This window comes from Balaenoptera acutorostrata, chromosome 15 (assembly GCF_949987535.1).
Source record: "Balaenoptera acutorostrata chromosome 15, mBalAcu1.1, whole genome shotgun sequence".
Lineage (NCBI taxonomy): Eukaryota > Metazoa > Chordata > Mammalia > Artiodactyla > Balaenopteridae > Balaenoptera > Balaenoptera acutorostrata.
In genome coordinates, this window is record NC_080078.1 from 7310845 (window position 1) to 7327580 (window position 16736).

A 16736-nucleotide genomic window follows, 5' to 3' on the forward strand; every position below is an offset into this window, starting at 1 on the left:
ATGACCTTTACCAGTGAGTTGCTTGGTAAAGGTACAACACCAGAGATAAGGTGTCATGAACCCATGCCCAGCTCCCCAGAGGGAACAGTGGAGGACGCCGGAGGAGGGCTGACGAATATGCTGGAGATTTGGTCTCCAGGCCTCCAAAGCGAGGACAAATAGCAGCCACAGTAAAGCAGAGGGCGCCGTGATAATAGCTAGCATTTATTGATTCCCCCGTGCCAGGCATTACATAATCACACGACAGCCCTGGCAAGCGATTACTATAGTTTTTTACCATCCCCAGGCTCAGACATAAAGTCACTTGTCCACGTCAGGTGCTAGTGGCGGAGCTCAGGCCACCAATCTGGGCTCCCTTGTTTGCCAGACAAGCCCCATTAGCCTGCTGATGCCACAGAGCTGCTCGCTGAGAACAGAAACCCAGATGTCTGGTTCTACTGGCTACTTTGTGGCCAAGTAAGCAGAACTTGCCTCAGTTTCTCCAAAGTGACCTTCACACAGGACTTCCTTTTGCTGTCTGGCAGGAATCCCAAGTCCTCACTCCCTTCCCAGTTCCCCAAGCACCAGGAAGCCCTCTCCCACCACACCCTCCAAGGTCCCGGCCACCTCACTTCCCAGCACAGAAGGTCTTTTGGGCTGCTGGCTGAACTCCCGAGCCCAGCTGAGAAGACACTGCTTGGAAAGGAGGAGGGAGGAGAAGTCCAGAGGCCCCCCCTCATCCCCAACACGACTCCAGGCAGCTGGGACTTCGTGCTGCCTGGGGGTCTGCGACAGCTCAGGGGGCTGTAAATTTGCTTCTTGGATTTTCAGTCTGAATTGGCTGCCAGGAAGACTCCGTGGAACAGAGCCTGCCTCCACCCCCGCCATCCTCTGGTTCAGACCCCGCCTCGGGGGGCTGCCTGCTCAGGAAGTAGATGGAGACCTCTCAGGCCCCCACGAACCCAGAGCTAGGTTGTCCAGGCATGGCTCCAGCAAGCATTCAGAGGATGAGTAGCTCACTTCCTCCCTCTACGTCTCCCATTCTCTGGCTGAGGTGTCTGGAGCGGAGGGACCACACAATGCAAACCACACTTGAGGGATGACCATGAACGGGCAACATGCTGGGTGCCCAGTGGCACCAAGGTGAACAAGACCTGCCTACACTGTCCTTTGCTCTCTCCTCTGGTTAACAGAGCACCTGTGCTGCATGCCTCCAGAGAGTACCATTCTCATCAGGGTCGATATGAATGGCGCCCCCTGGAGTTGTGCAGTGCTCAACCTTGACAGCTGTATATGGTGGCCCGGCCAGGAGAGGCCTAAGACGTGTACATAAAGGATGGCAGCCCAGAGCAGGGAGACAGCTTCCTGCTGGGGTATCAGGGAAGGCTTCATAGAGGAGGTAATGCTTGGGTTTGGGCTTTGAGAGCCATAGTGGGAGGGGGAGGGTGATCCAGGTGGAAGGCACAGAGTGAGCGAAGGGCGGGAAGCAGCAAACCATCTAACTGAGCTCATGTGATGCAGGAGAGTGGGAGTGAGCAAAGTGGGAGAACAGGCTGGAAAGGTAGCTGGATGGCAGAGCACAGAGTGTCTTAGTTCAGAGGCAACCGGGAGCCACTGCAGGCTCCTGCTCTGGGGAATGCCACGAACGAGCTATTCAGTGGGACATTTACTCTAGTGGCAGGGTTGGGGATAACTGGAGGGGATGGTGCAGAGACCCTCCGCGGTGGTCCTGGCACTGGTCCAGCCCCGTGCCAGAGAAATACAAACAGGCAGATGGAAGGGGCACTGGCGGGGGTGTGGTGGGCATCGGAGGGAGAGCCCTGGGTAGCTTCCTGCTCCTCAGGGTCCCCTGCTGTCAAGGCTGGATGGATGGACCCTGCTGGGCAGTATCCACAAGCACCTGGGTTGAAGTTGGCTCCCAAACCAGCCTCTGCCCTCTTGGTAGGATTACTACAGCTTAGGGATTGGGTGCAGGGTGAGCTAAGATCCTCTCCTCTGCCCTCTCTCCCAGGTTGCAATCGCAGCTCTCTCTCCCAAAGCCCCAGTGGATAAGCCAGCATCACCCCTGTCCAGCAGGCCTCAGAGGCTAGGGGCTGGTGCTCAGGACCCCTCTCCCTTTCTCAAAGGCAGGGGCCTGGGGACCTCTGACAAGCTGGTGTGAGGGGAGAAGCAGGTCCCACAGCCCGAACGGCTCCTCCTCTCCTCCCTCTCCTCCGGCTGTGTCTACTCCCCACCCCCCACCCCGTCTGTCCCCGGCCCCCTCTCCACGGTCAGGTCAGGGCAGTGACGCAGGAGTCAGGGGACCCAGAGAGCAGAGGCTGGGGGGCGTGTGGTGGGTCGGGACAGAACGCATGTGCGGACGTGTGTGGACGTGAGTGTGCGTGTGCTTGTCCCACAGCTGGGATCTTGTCCCAGAGCTGGGCTCTGAGGGCCAAGTGGGGCTGGGAGGCTGCCTGGGTGCTGAGGAGGAAACGGGGACCAGAGGACGTAGTGAGGTGTGCAGAGCCACAGCAGCCAGCACACCAGGTTCGGGGAGGACCCCCAGAGCAGGCTCGCAGTGAGCGGAGGGCAGGGGAGCAAGTCGGGCCCCCATTAGTTCCCGTGAGCCTCTGCCTCCCCACTCCTCCCATTCATCTTTCTGAACCCCTCTTTGATCAGGCTCTTCCCCCCGCCCCTTATCTCCCTCCCTCACCTTTGTCACCTTCTCAGCAGGCATCCCTGCCTGCTTCATGGAAAATTGCCACCTCCTCCGACACTCCTGGGCCTTTTTAGTCCTTTTAGCCATTGGAGCTCCTCTATCTTTTATTCATTTTTTGGGTTTATCATCCATCTCTCCACTAGAATGTCAGCTCCACCAGGGCAGGCGTTCTTGTCTGTTTCATTCACTGCTCTATCCCCAGGTCCCTGGCCAAGAGTAGGTACTCTTACATGTATACTTCAAATGAATGAATGAATGAATGAATGAATACTTCCCACTCTTTCCAAACAAAATCCAAATTCTTCAGAGAGGCATTCAAGGCCCTTCACAACCTGACCCCTCCCTAACCAGCACCCTAGTCTGATCTCCACCTCTCCCTCCCCCACCCCACCCTTCACCCCGACACTCCTGACCCACCAAGCACTTGGCTGGATGGGCCTCTGCACCCACCTCACATCTTTTCCCATTGAAATCTTACCCACCCTTCAAGGCTGAGCTTGTTATCACCTCCTGCATCAAATCTTCCTTGATTCCCCAGCTAGAGGTGAGCTCCCCCTCTTCCAAACTCTCACAGCTCGGATGTGCACACTCCAGTCTTCATGCACAGATCCGTGTCCCCACCTTATCTCTATTGTAAGCTACAAACTCCAGGAGGCAGGACTTAGGGCTCAACACATCTCTTTGTCCTGAAAAGTTCTTAGTCAACTGTCTTGCACAAAGAAGGCACTGAACGCATGAATAAAATATCTCTAATATCATGGGACTGGGGAGGGAGTGAATGAACGTATAAATAACCGCCAGTATTTGTAGGACTTCCCCGTCTTTTATGAAAGCTGCATGAGCTGGGACTGGTGCTTTCATGAGGCCCATTTGACAGGTGAGAGCACTGAGGCTCAGGGACTCAGGCCACTTTCCAAGGTTTGATAGGCCAGCTAGCCTTGGACTCCTGCCCCCGGGAGCTTCCCCCCTGCCTCAGGGCTTCCTAGAAGCCACAAAGGCTTAGCTGCCAATCCCAAGTGCCATCACTCTGGGAGTTCACTCTATTTCAGAGTTCTTAAGAATTTTACCATGCAGACTAACCTAAAAGTTCAATTTCTGGGTTTTCAGGGTCCTCAGAAGTGAGGAGTGGGGGAGAAAACCCCCTCAGATTTCTTGCTTTGTGCACCCCCATTAAATTCCTCAACAAGAACACTGGTTTCTAGAACAAGAACTGGGATCTTGAGAAGGAGGCCCCTGACTTGCCCCGCCAGCACCTTCCGGGCTCCAGCCCTAGCTGCCTCGCAAGAACCCAGACAGTCCCAGCTCTGAGTCCCCGCCCAAGACTGGGACGCCTCCTTCCCTGGGGGGACGTCGGGGGTCCCCAGCCTTTCCCGGAATGGCACTGCCTTCTGCCCGTCCCGCTGCGCGCACGCAGCCGCCCCTCCCGGAACCCCGGGGTCCGACGACGGGCAGCCCCGCGCCCCGCACCCGCCCCTGCGGCAGCTCGGCTCCCGCCCCGGCGAGCCCCCGACCCAGGCGTCCTGCCCCCGGCTCTGACCCCTCCGGCCCCCCCTTCCCGCGACCCCTCACGCACACAGCCCCCCCCCAACCCCCCCACACGCACGCACACAGCTGATAACAGCCCCGACCCCCGGCCGCCGCCGCAGTTCCCCGGGCCAACAGTCCCCGGGCCAACCCCGGCCGGCCGCCTCGCCGCGCCGTCCTCCGGACCCTGGCCCCGGGCCCTGCGCGCTCTGCCCCAACCCCGGCTCGGCGCCCCGGACGGCGGCCCCCTCCTTCGGGCGGCGGGGTGGCCCTGCCCCGCCGAGCTTCCCGGGATGCGGGCCCCCGGCGCGGGCACCCGCCGAGCCCCAGGTCGCTGAGGGGCCGGGCGAGGCGCGGAGATGGGGGTGCGCGGTGAGTACTCCCGGCCGGGGGAGCGCCCGCCCGCCCGGCCCCTGTTTGAGGAGGAATTTACCGCTGGGGCTGTTGGCCCCGGGGTGGCCGGGTCCAAGGACCTGCGACTTGCCAAGGACCCCGGAAGGGCAAGGGGGGTGGGGCAGCTTTCACCTGCCGGCCGGGCTGGGGGAGTCCCCGGGAAAGTCGGAATCTGAGCTGGAGACGCGGTGGAGGATTGGGGGGTCCAGGGAGAAGAGGGGCGGCTATGTTGGTGACGAGGCAGCTGATACCTGGGTCTGGGAGCAACAGCCCGGATCTGCGAGAGGGGAAGCCTCTGTCACACCGGGATTGAAGTTTGGCCGGGAGAAGTGGATGCCGGTAGCTGGGGGGTGGGGTGTGCACGCGGCCGCGGGATTGAATGAAGGCAAAGGAGGCAGAGCCTGAGCGCTCGCAAGGTTCGGGTCGGGAGGACTCGCGGGGGCAGAGCAGCGGGATGGGTGAGCGTGCACGTCTAAACCACCCCTTCTCCTGCAAGTCCCGGCCTCACGCTCCGCCCGGCTCTCTCTCCTAGAATGTCCTGCCCCGCTGCTTCTGCTGTCCTTGCTGCTGCTCTCTCTGGGCCTCCCAGTCCTGGGCGCCCCCCCACGCCTCATCTGTGACAGCCGAGTCCTGGAGAGGTACATCCTGGAGGCCAGGGAGGCCGAAAATGCCACGGTGAGGCCCCCTCCCCAGGACCTTCCACAGAACTCACCCTCAGGGATCCAGGGTCTCCCCCAAGATCCAGGAACCTGGCACTTGGTTCAGGGGTGGAAGCGGGGAGCCAGAGCCCCCAGTAAAAGTAATAAGAGTGGTAGTCCCCAGTGCACAGCTGGAAGCTAGGTAAGGGGCGAAGCCAGCAGGAGCCGCTGCGGCCCCTGACTCCAGGCTCGTGCATTTCAGATGGGCTGTGCTGAAGGCTGCAGCTTCAGTGAGAACATCACTGTCCCAGACACCAAGGTTAACTTCCATGCCTGGAAGAGGATGGAGGTGAGTTCATGTCTTCCTTCCTCTTGGGGAGTCTCATTTTGGGAACCTCCTAGGGCAGGAAGGAGGATGATAGAGAGAGAGGAGAAACAGAGCAGCAAAGATGAGGGCTGAATGGAATACGTTCATTCATTTATTCATTTGTTCATTCATTCATTCATTCAACAAAACTTCTGTTTGCTTGGGGCTGCTGAGAGGGAGGAGGGCGGGGCTGGCTTGGGCCAGCTGACTCCGAGTCTCCGCTCCCTTTAGGTCCAGCAGCAGGCTGTGGAAGTCTGGCAGGGCCTGGCCCTGCTCTCAGAAGCCATCCTGCAGGGCCAGGCCCTGTTGGCCAACTCGTCCCAGCCATCCGAGGCCCTGCAGCTGCACGTGGACAAAGCTGTCAGCGGCCTGCGAAGCCTCACCTCCCTGCTTCGGGCGCTGGGAGCCCAGGTACGTGTAGGACCCTCCCTGGCACTTGTGTTTGCCCTTTCTGTAAAATGGGAGAAGGGCCCTGCCAAGGAATCCCTGCTGCAATTCTGTCCCAGATTCCATCTCCTGCTGGGGTCCCCAGCGGTAACCTTCTGTTCTCTCCTTGGCAGAAGGAAGCCGTCCCCCTTCCAGACGCAGCCTCCTCTGCAGCCCCCCTCCGAACATTCACTATTGATACTTTGTGCAAACTTTTCCGAATCTACTCCAATTTCCTGCGGGGAAAGCTGACGCTGTACACAGGGGAGGCCTGCAGGAGAGGGGACAGGTGACCCGGTGCTCCCACCCCGGGCACGTCCACCACCTCGCTCACCACCACTGCCTGTGCCATGCCTTCTGCACCTCCACTCCCAACCCCTGTCGATGGGCCATCAGCTCAGCGCCAGACTGTCCCACGGACACTCCAGGGCCAGCGGTGATATCTCAGGGGCTAGAGGAACTGTTCAGAGCTCAACTCAGATCTAAGAATGTCACAGGGCCAGCCTGAGTCTCCAAAGCAGGAGGAATTCAGAGAGTTCAACTTAAACTTGGGGACAGCGCCATGCAGGGGAGACACTGAAACTCATCTCAGTGCCCTGCAGAACCGTGATGCTGCGTGATGCTGGGACAAGCTGGAGGGCAAATAATGCCTTTTGCACCCAGCAAGCAGGGAGAGGATGGACTGGAGAATTTAGGGGGCAAGCCATGAATTCTCCGGGTCTCATGGGGACTCCGTGACAGCAGAGCCCGCTGGATGAGGAGGGTGGTGGGAGCCGTGAAGATGGGATGGGGGCTGGCTCCTGGCTCTCACTGGGTCCAAGTCTTGTGTATTTTTCAATCTCACTGGCAAGAACTGAAATCGCAACCTGGCTCTTGGCTTTTCTGTTTTCCCGGGAGACCCCTACCTCCCTGGCTCTGCCCCCATCCTGGCAGCAGGCAGCAGGTCCGGGAAACCAGAGGTGGAGGGGGCCGGGCCCTACGTGCTGCCTCGCATGGCCTGTCTGACCTCCTGACCCCAACGGGCTTGAGGCCACAAGCTCTGCCCACACTGGTCAATAAGGTGGCTCTATTCAAAGCTAGTCCTCAGTAGGCAGCTGCCATCTGGCCCGGGATAAGTATTTTTTTTTTTTTTGGCTGAATCGCACGGCTTGTGGGATCTTAGTTCCCCAACCAGGGATGGAACCTGGGCCCCGGCAGTGAGAGCACAGAGTCCTAACCACTGGACCGCCAGGGAAGTCCCCAGGATGATGTCTTTAGTGAGCCTCGGCTGCCGGCAAGGACACAGGAGCCAGGAGGAGGGGCTCCTTTGGGGGCTGGTGGCAGCTGCCAATGCTGCCTGCTGGACCCTTATTATTTTCTGTCTCTTCTCTGTGGCCGCTTCTTCTAATGCCACAACCCCAGCATCAGCCTTTGCCATCTCAGCACACAAGCCCCCTCTAAATCCAGTGGAACTTTCCTTGCCTGGGGATGGTTACCATGAATGCTCTACCCTGAAACTTGCCAAAGGGGCAGTAGTAGATTGGGGTACAGTGGGAACCAACTTCCCAGACAACCATCTCGTTGATCAATCACTCTGCCCAGAGCTACTGCAGGTAGTTCATTTATATGACCTCATTTTATTCCTCACACAGCCCTGGGAGAATGTCACTGCAGTCATTCCTATGGTACAGATGAAGAAGTAAAATACCTTGCCCAAGGCCAAGATGACAGGAATCCCCCATCATCCCAGCACTCACCCCCTTCCCTCTTCTGCTTATTTCTGCCACATAAGCCCTCCCAGTTCCCCTGGGATGGGGGACACGGGACAAACTCACTCAACCTCCACACTTGATCCCTACTTGCTTCTTCCTTTTTTTTTTTTTTTTGGCCACACCGCATGCGGGACCTTAGTCCCCCAACCAGGGATCTAACCCGTGTCCCCTGCAGTGGAAGCACAGAGTCTTGACTACTGGACCGCCAGGGAATTCCTACTTCTAATTTTATCCTTTCCCCTGACAATCAATTTCAAATTCCTTCCCAGAAATCATGTTTCAGCTGCAAAGTAACGCCCAAGAGAGACCTGTGCAGACAACAAAAGCTGTCACAGAACTGTGCAGGAACCCCCGATCCTGGCCATTATCGTACATGGGGGGGAATCGGTCTTTCACTTATATCACAAAACGGAGAAGTCAGCCTGCACCCCGGCAAATATGCACAAGGCAGGGAATGTTTTGCAATCTGCAGCAGGAAGAATATGGGCAGGTTGGGGGGTTGCAGGGTATTTGCCAAGTATATGTGTGTGAGAGGGTAGGGGTGAAGTTGTGGTGGGAGGAGTCAGCCAAGGGCAGGACCCAAGGAGAATTTTCCTGCTGGCCAACCCTGCTTCTGGGCTACAGTGCCCTCTTCAGGCCCTCTTGGGAAATGCTAGAGTAATCTACAAGCTATAGAACCCTGAGGACTCTGACCTTGTGCATTTCGATAAAAATTCGTGTTATGGTTTCCACACATGCCATCCCGTTCTTGCTCCACCTCTGTGAATCAGGAAAGAAGGAATCTCTCTTTCTCGCTGGCAAAACTGAAGCTAAGAGACTTGTCCTGAAGCCCAGGGAATCCAGCTAGTAAGTTACAGCTGGGACCTGAACTTGAGATTTAGGACTCATAACCCCAAAGTCCTGTCCACCTTTCAGCCTGATGTGCTGCCTAAACATCTCCTGGATCTTTTTTCCTCCTGACCTTATTCCTCGACTTTGTTTCAGACTTCTTACTGCTTTCAATTAAAAAAAAAAAAAAAAAAGTAGTTAATAGAACCTGAAGTATATGACCTCGGTCAGGTGTGATGGGCGAGTAGGTTAAGAACATAATTTTAAAACATACTTTATTCCACATTTATGGAGTGCCTACTGTGTTCCAGCCTTTGCACTAAGTGCTAGGAAGCTTGGAAAGACGGTCTGTGCCACTCACAGCCCAGTGTCCTCCTAGAGCGGGCAGTCCCCTGGCGGCAAAAAGACGGGTTCTCATGAATGAAGGTGTAGATATAGCCAGCTTGGCATGTGACTGAGTCCCGAGAGGTGGGGGGCCGAGGGGCCTGGATGGGAAGAACCTGGTGACACCCACAGTCCCTGTGAAGAGACACAGATATGCAAGGAGGGCGTTGCCAGATTTCCCAGGTTCTTCAAGTGCGGGCCAGGGGTGTAAGCTTTCTTCTGCACTACTGTTACGATGATTAACAACATATTGATCTCTGGCACTTACACGATCTGCTCTGATTCTCACCATCACTCCATGAAAAAGGAGGACAGTGGGCACCATCCTCTTTTGTCAGACAGGGAAACTAAAACTAAGTTCCTCCAGGTAAGTGACCAAGCCAGCTCTTCCGACTTCCGGGTGGGACAGGAGCCAGCTCAGCCCGGTTCTGAGTCAGCGGGTTACATAACTGTTTCATGGCGATGCATTCTGTTTGTAGAGTGCTTTGCGATTTCCAAGGTGCTTTCCCGGGCAGCCTCACATTTGCTCTCCTCACCCCATGAGGGAGGCAGAGACAGGAGAGGATCCCCATTTTGCAGAGGAGGAAACCGAGATCCGGAGAGATTATGAATGGGTCTGGCCCAGGTCGTAAGACACTGAGAGGAAGCGTCAGGACCAGGAGCCAGGCTCTCGGACTCTGGGTCCCTCTTCTACTAGAAGCAAGGATCATGGGGAGAAGAGAAAGCAGAGGGAGTGGACAGAGGGGAGGAAACAGCTTCAGTCAGCGAGGCATGAGTCCCATCCATTTCTCTCTACCAACTCTTTCCCGCTCCATCCCCTGCCCCTGGTGCCCGCTTCCTCCCTGGAAAGGCAGAAAGTGCCTATCACCCTCCCCACTACCAAATCTCCCAGCACTGGGGCCCACCTCATCTGCCTCCTGCAGCGCCAGCTCCCACCTTGACTGCAGCCTCTTGGCTTTGGGTACCACTGGCCCGAACGCTCTTCCTGGACCTGAGCATCAGGCTGACCAATGCATCCGTCTGACCCCAGCCTCCAGGCCGGCCACCTGGGATTCTCCTGGGACTACTCAGTCTACTGGTCTCCCACAGTAGGTGATTGTTGCTACAGCTGAGTTAGCTAAATGAGGCCGCTCAGACACTGGAATCTAGGCTGAATGTTAACTACATCATTTCCAGCTGATCAAGGCTCATTCCTCTTAAAATTCCATCATAAAACTGTGACATTATAAAAGATTATTGGCAACAGAAAAACAGATAGCAGGATGGTTTCCCAGCCTATGTGAGTCATGCCCAAATGTCTATAAACTCCCTCCTCGATTCTAAAAAATGAGTTATTAAAAAAATTATACCACCCACACACAATTTCTGGTTTTTAAAAAACCTTAGCTGTGCTGGTCTCTCTATCTTACAGATGAGGAAACTGAAGCCCAGAGCAGATGAGCAAAGTGCCCAAGGACACACAGGGAAGCCAGGACTGGCTGCAGTTTCCTGGAGTGATTCCCAGGTTCTTCCACATCCCAGGGTCCCTCACACCTATTCTTGCCAGTCTTGTCAGGTGACAAAGCCTCTGGGGCCTTGCCTGTTCCGGACTCCCCAAAAGGCAGAGCCCGTGGTTCCCTCCCACACCGCATTCCCTCCTGTCCTGCCTGAGCACCAACCCCCCACCCCCAGACAGGCTGGAAGCTGTGACCGTCTAGCTCTGCGGCGCCAGAGGGAGGTCAGCAAGAGCAGCCTTACCAGAGGACTTATTGCCTAACCTGGAGGGGCTGGGGATCAATTGGCTTCTGCTGCTCTTCCCTGGGTTAACCCTTTCCTGGCTCTGTCCCTCTGTTGAATGCTCTCCTAACCTGCTCTGGAGGAAGGGGAGAACGGGGTTTGGGCTGGGCATCCTTTATACCCCCAGCTTTGATACAAAGGGGCAGAGGATATCTCTTTTTAGGGGTTGACCCTTGCGTGGGCTCTGTGGGTACTCACTTGGGCAGAAGGAGTCCCCAGGACTCCGAAGGGGGTGGGGACTTCCCGCTCCAACACCTGGGGCATGACAGCACCGGCCCCTCCCTGACAGCTCATGAGAATGGCTGACCCAGACAACCCTGTCACATGTCAGGGGCCAAGGCCAGGCACCCTGGGCATAGATTTGATAGTAGGGACGGGGGCTGACAAAGTAAAGGGAATGAAACTGAAGATTTCCAGGAACACCTGGGTGTGGGATACAGGAACTCTGGATTCATGATAGTTCAGCTTGCTGCCAGGCCAGCCCACCAGCCAAGATAGAGCCATGAGCAAGCATCAGTGCTGTTTTTAAAAAGAGGCAAAACCACCCTCTTAGCTGCATTCTCATGTAGACTTGCTATTGATGAAACTGATAAAGGCAGATCTGCTCTGGCTGGGATGGGACCCCGCCCCCATTTGGATGCACTTCAGGGAACCATGGGACTTGGCAGGACACCACGTAGGGACCGTCAGCACCATGCCCTTCTGCTGGGCAATTGACATCATTTCTCTAGAGCTCAGTTTCCACATGCGGAAAATGAGGACAAGAATTTTGCGATGAAGAGAACATGAGATTGGCACATGAAACAGGCACATGAAAATATGCTCAACATAGCTAATTATTAGAGAAATGCAAATCAAAATTACAATGACGTATCACCTCACACCGGTCAGAATGGCCATCATCAAAAAAATCTACAAATAGCAGATGCTGGAGAGGATGGGGAGAAAAGGGAACCCTCCTACACTGTTGGTGGGAATGTAAACTGGTGCAGCCATTATGAAAAACAGTATGGAGGTTCCTCAAAAAACTAAAAATAGAGTTGCCGTATGATCCAGCAATCCCACTCCTGGGCATATATCTGGACAAAACTATAATTCAAAAAGATACATGTGCTCCTATGTTCATAGCAGCATTATTCACAATAGCCAAGACATGGAAAGCACTTAAATGTCCACCGACAGATGAATGAATAAAGAAGATGTGGTACATATATACAATGGAATACTACTCAGCCATAAAAAAGAATGAAATAATGCCATTTGCAGCAACATGGATGGACCTAGAGATTATCATGCCAAGTGAAGTAAGTCAGAAAGAGAAAGACAGGGACTTCCCTGGTGGTCCAGTGGTTAAGACTCCAAGGCAGGGGGCCTAGGTTCAATCTCTGGTCAGGGAACTAGATCCTGCATGCCGCAACTAAAAGATCCCGCATGCCGCAACTAAAGACCTGGCGCAGCTAAATAAATAAATATTTTTTAAAAAAGAAAGAGGGCTTCCCTGGTGGCGCAGTGGTTGAGAATCTGCCTGCTAATGCAGGGGACACGGGTTCGAGCCCTGGTCTGGGAAGATCCCACATGCCGCAGAGCGGCTGGGCCCGTGAGCCACAATTACTGAGCCTGCGCGTCTGGAGCCTGTGCTCCGCAACGGGAGAGGCCGTGACAGTGAGAGGCCCGCGCACCGTGATGAGGAGTGGCCCCCGCTTGCCACAACTAGAGAGAGCCCTAGCACAGAAACGAAGACCCAACATAGCAATCAATCAATCAATCAATCAATAAAAAAAATAAATCTAAAAAAAAAAAAAAAAAAAAAAGAAAGAAAGACAAATACCATATGATATCATTTATATGTAGAATCTAAAATTTGACACAAATGAACTTATCTATGAAACAAAAACAAGTGAAACAGACTCACAGATATAGAGAACAGACTTGTGGTTGCCAAGGGGGAGGGGGGTGGGGGAGGAATGGAGTGGGAGTTTGGAAGTAGCAGATGCAAACTATTATATATAGGATGGATAAACAACAAGGTCCTACTGTATAGCACAGGGAACTATATTCAATAGCCTGTGAAAAACCATAATGGAAAAGAATATGAAAAAGGATATATATATGTACAACTGAATCACTTTGCTGTACAGCAGAAATTAACACAACATTGTCAATCAACTATACTTCAATAAAATACATTTTTTAAAAAAAGAGGGAGAACATGAGATTCAGTTAGGTGAGCGGGCAAGAATTGCTGTTTCCGGCTCCTGGAAAGCTCTCGATCCACTTGCATCCCCTCTCCTGCTACTTTGACATCAGTGTCCATCGGCCCCTCCCATCTCTCACCTTCCACAACCTCCTCTCCCGTCTCCCTAGCTCTGCCCAGCCCCTCCTTGATCCATATCCACCTGGGGATGCTGGAGCAGCCTTTTGAAAATGCAAGTGGAATCAAGTCACCCCCACTGCTTCAAAACCTTTGGTGGCTCCACAAAGCTATGGCATTCAAGGTCCTCCAAGACAGGGCCCCTGCCTACACACACACACACACACACACACACACACACACACACACACACACACACACACACATGCTCAGCTATCCTCCAAGTGTCATGCTCCCTCTAAGCTTGAACATTCCCTCTTCCTGGAATGTGCCTTCCCAACTTCTTTGCCTAGTTACCATCTCTTGGTATTTTTTTTTTTTTGGCCACACCGCGTGGCATGGGGGCTCTTAGTTCCCCGACCAGGGATCGAACCTGCGCCCCCTGCAGTGGAAGCTCAGCGTCTTAACCGCTGGACCGCCAGGGAAGTCCCTCTTGATACTTCAGAAAGCCCCTCAGGTGTCACCTCTTGCCAAAAGCCTTCCCTAACCAGCTCCCTTCCCTTCCTGTCACCAGTGACCTGAGTCACGGACTCCTTTTCCACGCTCCGCTCCGTAGCAAAGCACTTATCTGCCCAGCCCCAGGAAGGCACATTGATACAAGTGTCAAGCCTGGCAGAAGGTGGGAAGGGGTGGGCAGCGGAGAGAGGGCTAGCGTTGGCAGGGCTGGGAGGTAGGGACTTGCTGGCTGTGGGCAGCACCAGCAGGGAGCTCGCGTGGGAGGGGCACTCCTGTGACCTTCTTGCCACCAGAACCTTCTCCATTCACCTCCTACTTCACAGATAAAACAGAAGCTGCTACATGTGCATCGGCATGGTGCATCCCCCCACCGTCCCCCCCCCCCCCCCGACCCCGTCACAGAGCTGGCTTGCCCCTCCTGCTGTTTTCCTTCTGGACTCTTCCCACCCACCTTCCCATGAGTATTTACACAGGCTCAAATTTCTCTTATTTTGAAAAGGCCTTACCTCATCCTAACTTCGGCACCTGCCCTCCGAGTCTCCTCTAGACGGCCAAACAGCCCCCAAACGCTGTCCCCTCCTGGTGGGATTCCTTCTTCAACTTGCACTCCCTCCTTGAACCCTCCAGTCTGATTTCCTCCCAACCAGGCCCCTCAAATGGCTCTCACTAAGGTCCCTATAATGAACCACATCTGTTACACAGGAAGGCCTGGAAACATCTTTGTCGTGCGCATAAGTATGCAGAATGCATGGAGAGCCCGGCCACCCCCTCCTGGAGGGAACCACCATGAACAGCTGTCTGTGTGTCCTAGTTCCATCTCTACACCTCTACTCAAAACACGTGCATATGAAATTAACACAACATTGTAAATCAACTGTATCTCAGTAAAAAAAAAACAAAACGCATACATAAACATATACCTCTGTTTGGGGAGTTTACATTAATGGGATCATACTATAATTTTTTTTTTCCTGTGACTCACCTCTTTCACTTAATAATACATCCAGATGCTCTTTCCACTATCAGAATATACGATCTACCATGATTCCTTTTTTCCTTTAAGTCAGGAATGAACTTTAATAAAGAGTATCATAATATTAAGTAATATTTTTATGTTATTTTTAAAATTGTGGTAAAATATACATAACATGAAATTTATTTTCTTAACTGCTTTTAAGAGCACGGTTCTGCAGCTTTAAGTACATTCATATTGTGCAACCACTACCACGGTCCCTCTCCAGAACTTGTTCATCTTCCCAAACTGAAACTCTGTCCCCATGAAACACTAACTCCCCATTCCCCCTTTCCCCGGGGCACCCATCATTCTACTTTCTGTCTCTATGAGTTTGACTATCCTAGATACCTCATATAAATAGGATCATGCAGTATTTGTCCTTCTGTGACTGGCTTATTTCATTAGCATAATGTCCTCAAAGTTCATCCAGGTTGTATCAGGTATCAGAATTTCCTTCCTTTTCAAGGCTAATATTCCATCGTATGTATATACCACATATTGTTTATCCACTCATCTGTCTATGGGCCCTTGGGTTGCTGTCACCTTTTGGCTATTTTGATAATGCCACTATAAACATGGGTGTACAAGTATCTGTTCAAGTCCCTGTTTTCAATTCTTTTGGGCATATACCCAGAAGTGGAATTGCTGGGCAATATGGTAATTCTCCTGTCAATTTTTTGAGGAGTGCCATTCTTTTTAATACCTGTATAATATTCCTTCATAGAAATAATATTCCTTGAATACGATCCAAACACACATCTCCTGGCAAACGTTTAGGTAACCTCGATTTCTTTTCCTATTGTAAATGATGCTGCAATTAACGTCTTTAAGATATGTACATCTTTGTGAAAATACGCACGTATTTCTGTGAGAAGACTCCTACAAAGGTAATGCTGGGTCAAAGGTAAGCACATTTGAAAGTTAAACGGTCATTGTCAAATTACCTTCTAAGACGTTTTCACCAACATGCAGTCTTAGCATCAATGTATTTGAGTGTGTCTACCTGCATCTTGGCCAACGCTCAATGCTTCAATCTTTTAAATTGTTGTCAACATGAAAGTTGTAGTTTTGATTAGCATTTCCCTTCTTATAACAGAAGCAGAACATTTTAAAATTTTTTTATTTAATACTTATTTATTTATTTTTATTTGGTTGTGTCAGGTCTTACTTGTGGCTTCCTGGCTCCTTAGTTGCCGCATGTGGGCTCCTTAATTGTGGCTCACCTGCTCCTTAGTTGTGGCATGCAAACTCTTAGTTGCGGCATGCATGTGGGATCTAGTTCCCTGACCAGGAATCGAACCCGGGCCCCCTGCATTGGGAGCGTGGAGTCTTAACCACTGCGCCACCAGGGAAATCCCAGAAGCAGAACATCTTTTCCAATGTTTACTGGCAGCTTGTAGGTCTTCTTCTGTGACTTGTCTTTTTCAATTCTTTGCCAAGAAGCATTTTCAGTCCTCACTTTACTCCATCTTTCCGTCGCCTTCGACACTGTTGCTAGCTATAGAACTTTAGGTTTGAAATGGTTTTCTGTTGGAATTTTGCAGACAATGTTCCACTGCCTCATAGAATCCATGGTTGCTATTGAAAAGTCCCGTGTCATGCTGATTCCGGATCCTTAGTATGTGACCTGCTTTCTTCTGTCTGAAAGTGTTTAGGATCTTCTCTTCAGCCCTGATGTTCTGAAATTTCATGACATGCCTTTCATAGGTCTCTTTGCATTCATCGTACCAGACCCCTTTTAATCAAGAGACTCATACATCTGTTCCAGGAAATCTTCTTCTGTGGTTTTTCTTAAGTAATTTCTTTTCCTTTGTTCTTTCTTTTTTGAACTCTTCTGGTTGAATGTTAGGCTTCCTGGACCAACCCTCCAAGTCTCTCTCTTCTTTCTTTCTTTCCTTCTCTCTTGCTCTCATTTTTATTTCTCTTGATTTCAATGTCTAACTCTTCTACTGGATTTTAAATGTCAGCCCTCATAGTTTTCACTTCCCAGAGCTTTCTTGTGTTCTCTGTCCAGTTTTCATGGCATCCTTAGGAGGATGCCAAGCGAGGAGGGGCGGGGGTGTATAAGGTGGCCTGGGCTCCTCACTCTGCCTTCCTCCTCTCCCCTGAGAGTTGCCTCTGAGGTCCTGC

At 52.7% G+C, this 16736-nt stretch overlaps 1 protein-coding gene across 1 annotated transcript; it reads left to right on the forward strand.

The window, feature by feature from the left end:
- On the forward strand, window positions 1–6628 carry EPO (erythropoietin). The gene is made up of 6 exons (XM_057528822.1): window positions 1–13; window positions 4324–4566; window positions 5127–5269; window positions 5495–5581; window positions 5831–6010; window positions 6160–6628. The coding sequence occupies exons 1-6, from the start codon at window positions 1–3 to the stop codon at window positions 6316–6318; spliced, it is 825 nt and encodes a 274-aa protein (XP_057384805.1). The 3' UTR covers window positions 6319–6628.
- Window positions 6629–16736: the final 10108 nt, after the last annotated feature.

Excerpts from the sequence above, each read along its gene's own strand:
- EPO (XM_057528822.1), top strand. Across the intron at positions 5,270-5,494 it reads GGGAGGCCGAAAATGCCACG|ATGGGCTGTGCTGAAGGCTG; the intron begins GTGAGGCCCCCT and ends CGTGCATTTCAG. Across the intron at positions 5,582-5,830 it reads ATGCCTGGAAGAGGATGGAG|GTCCAGCAGCAGGCTGTGGA; the intron begins GTGAGTTCATGT and ends CGCTCCCTTTAG.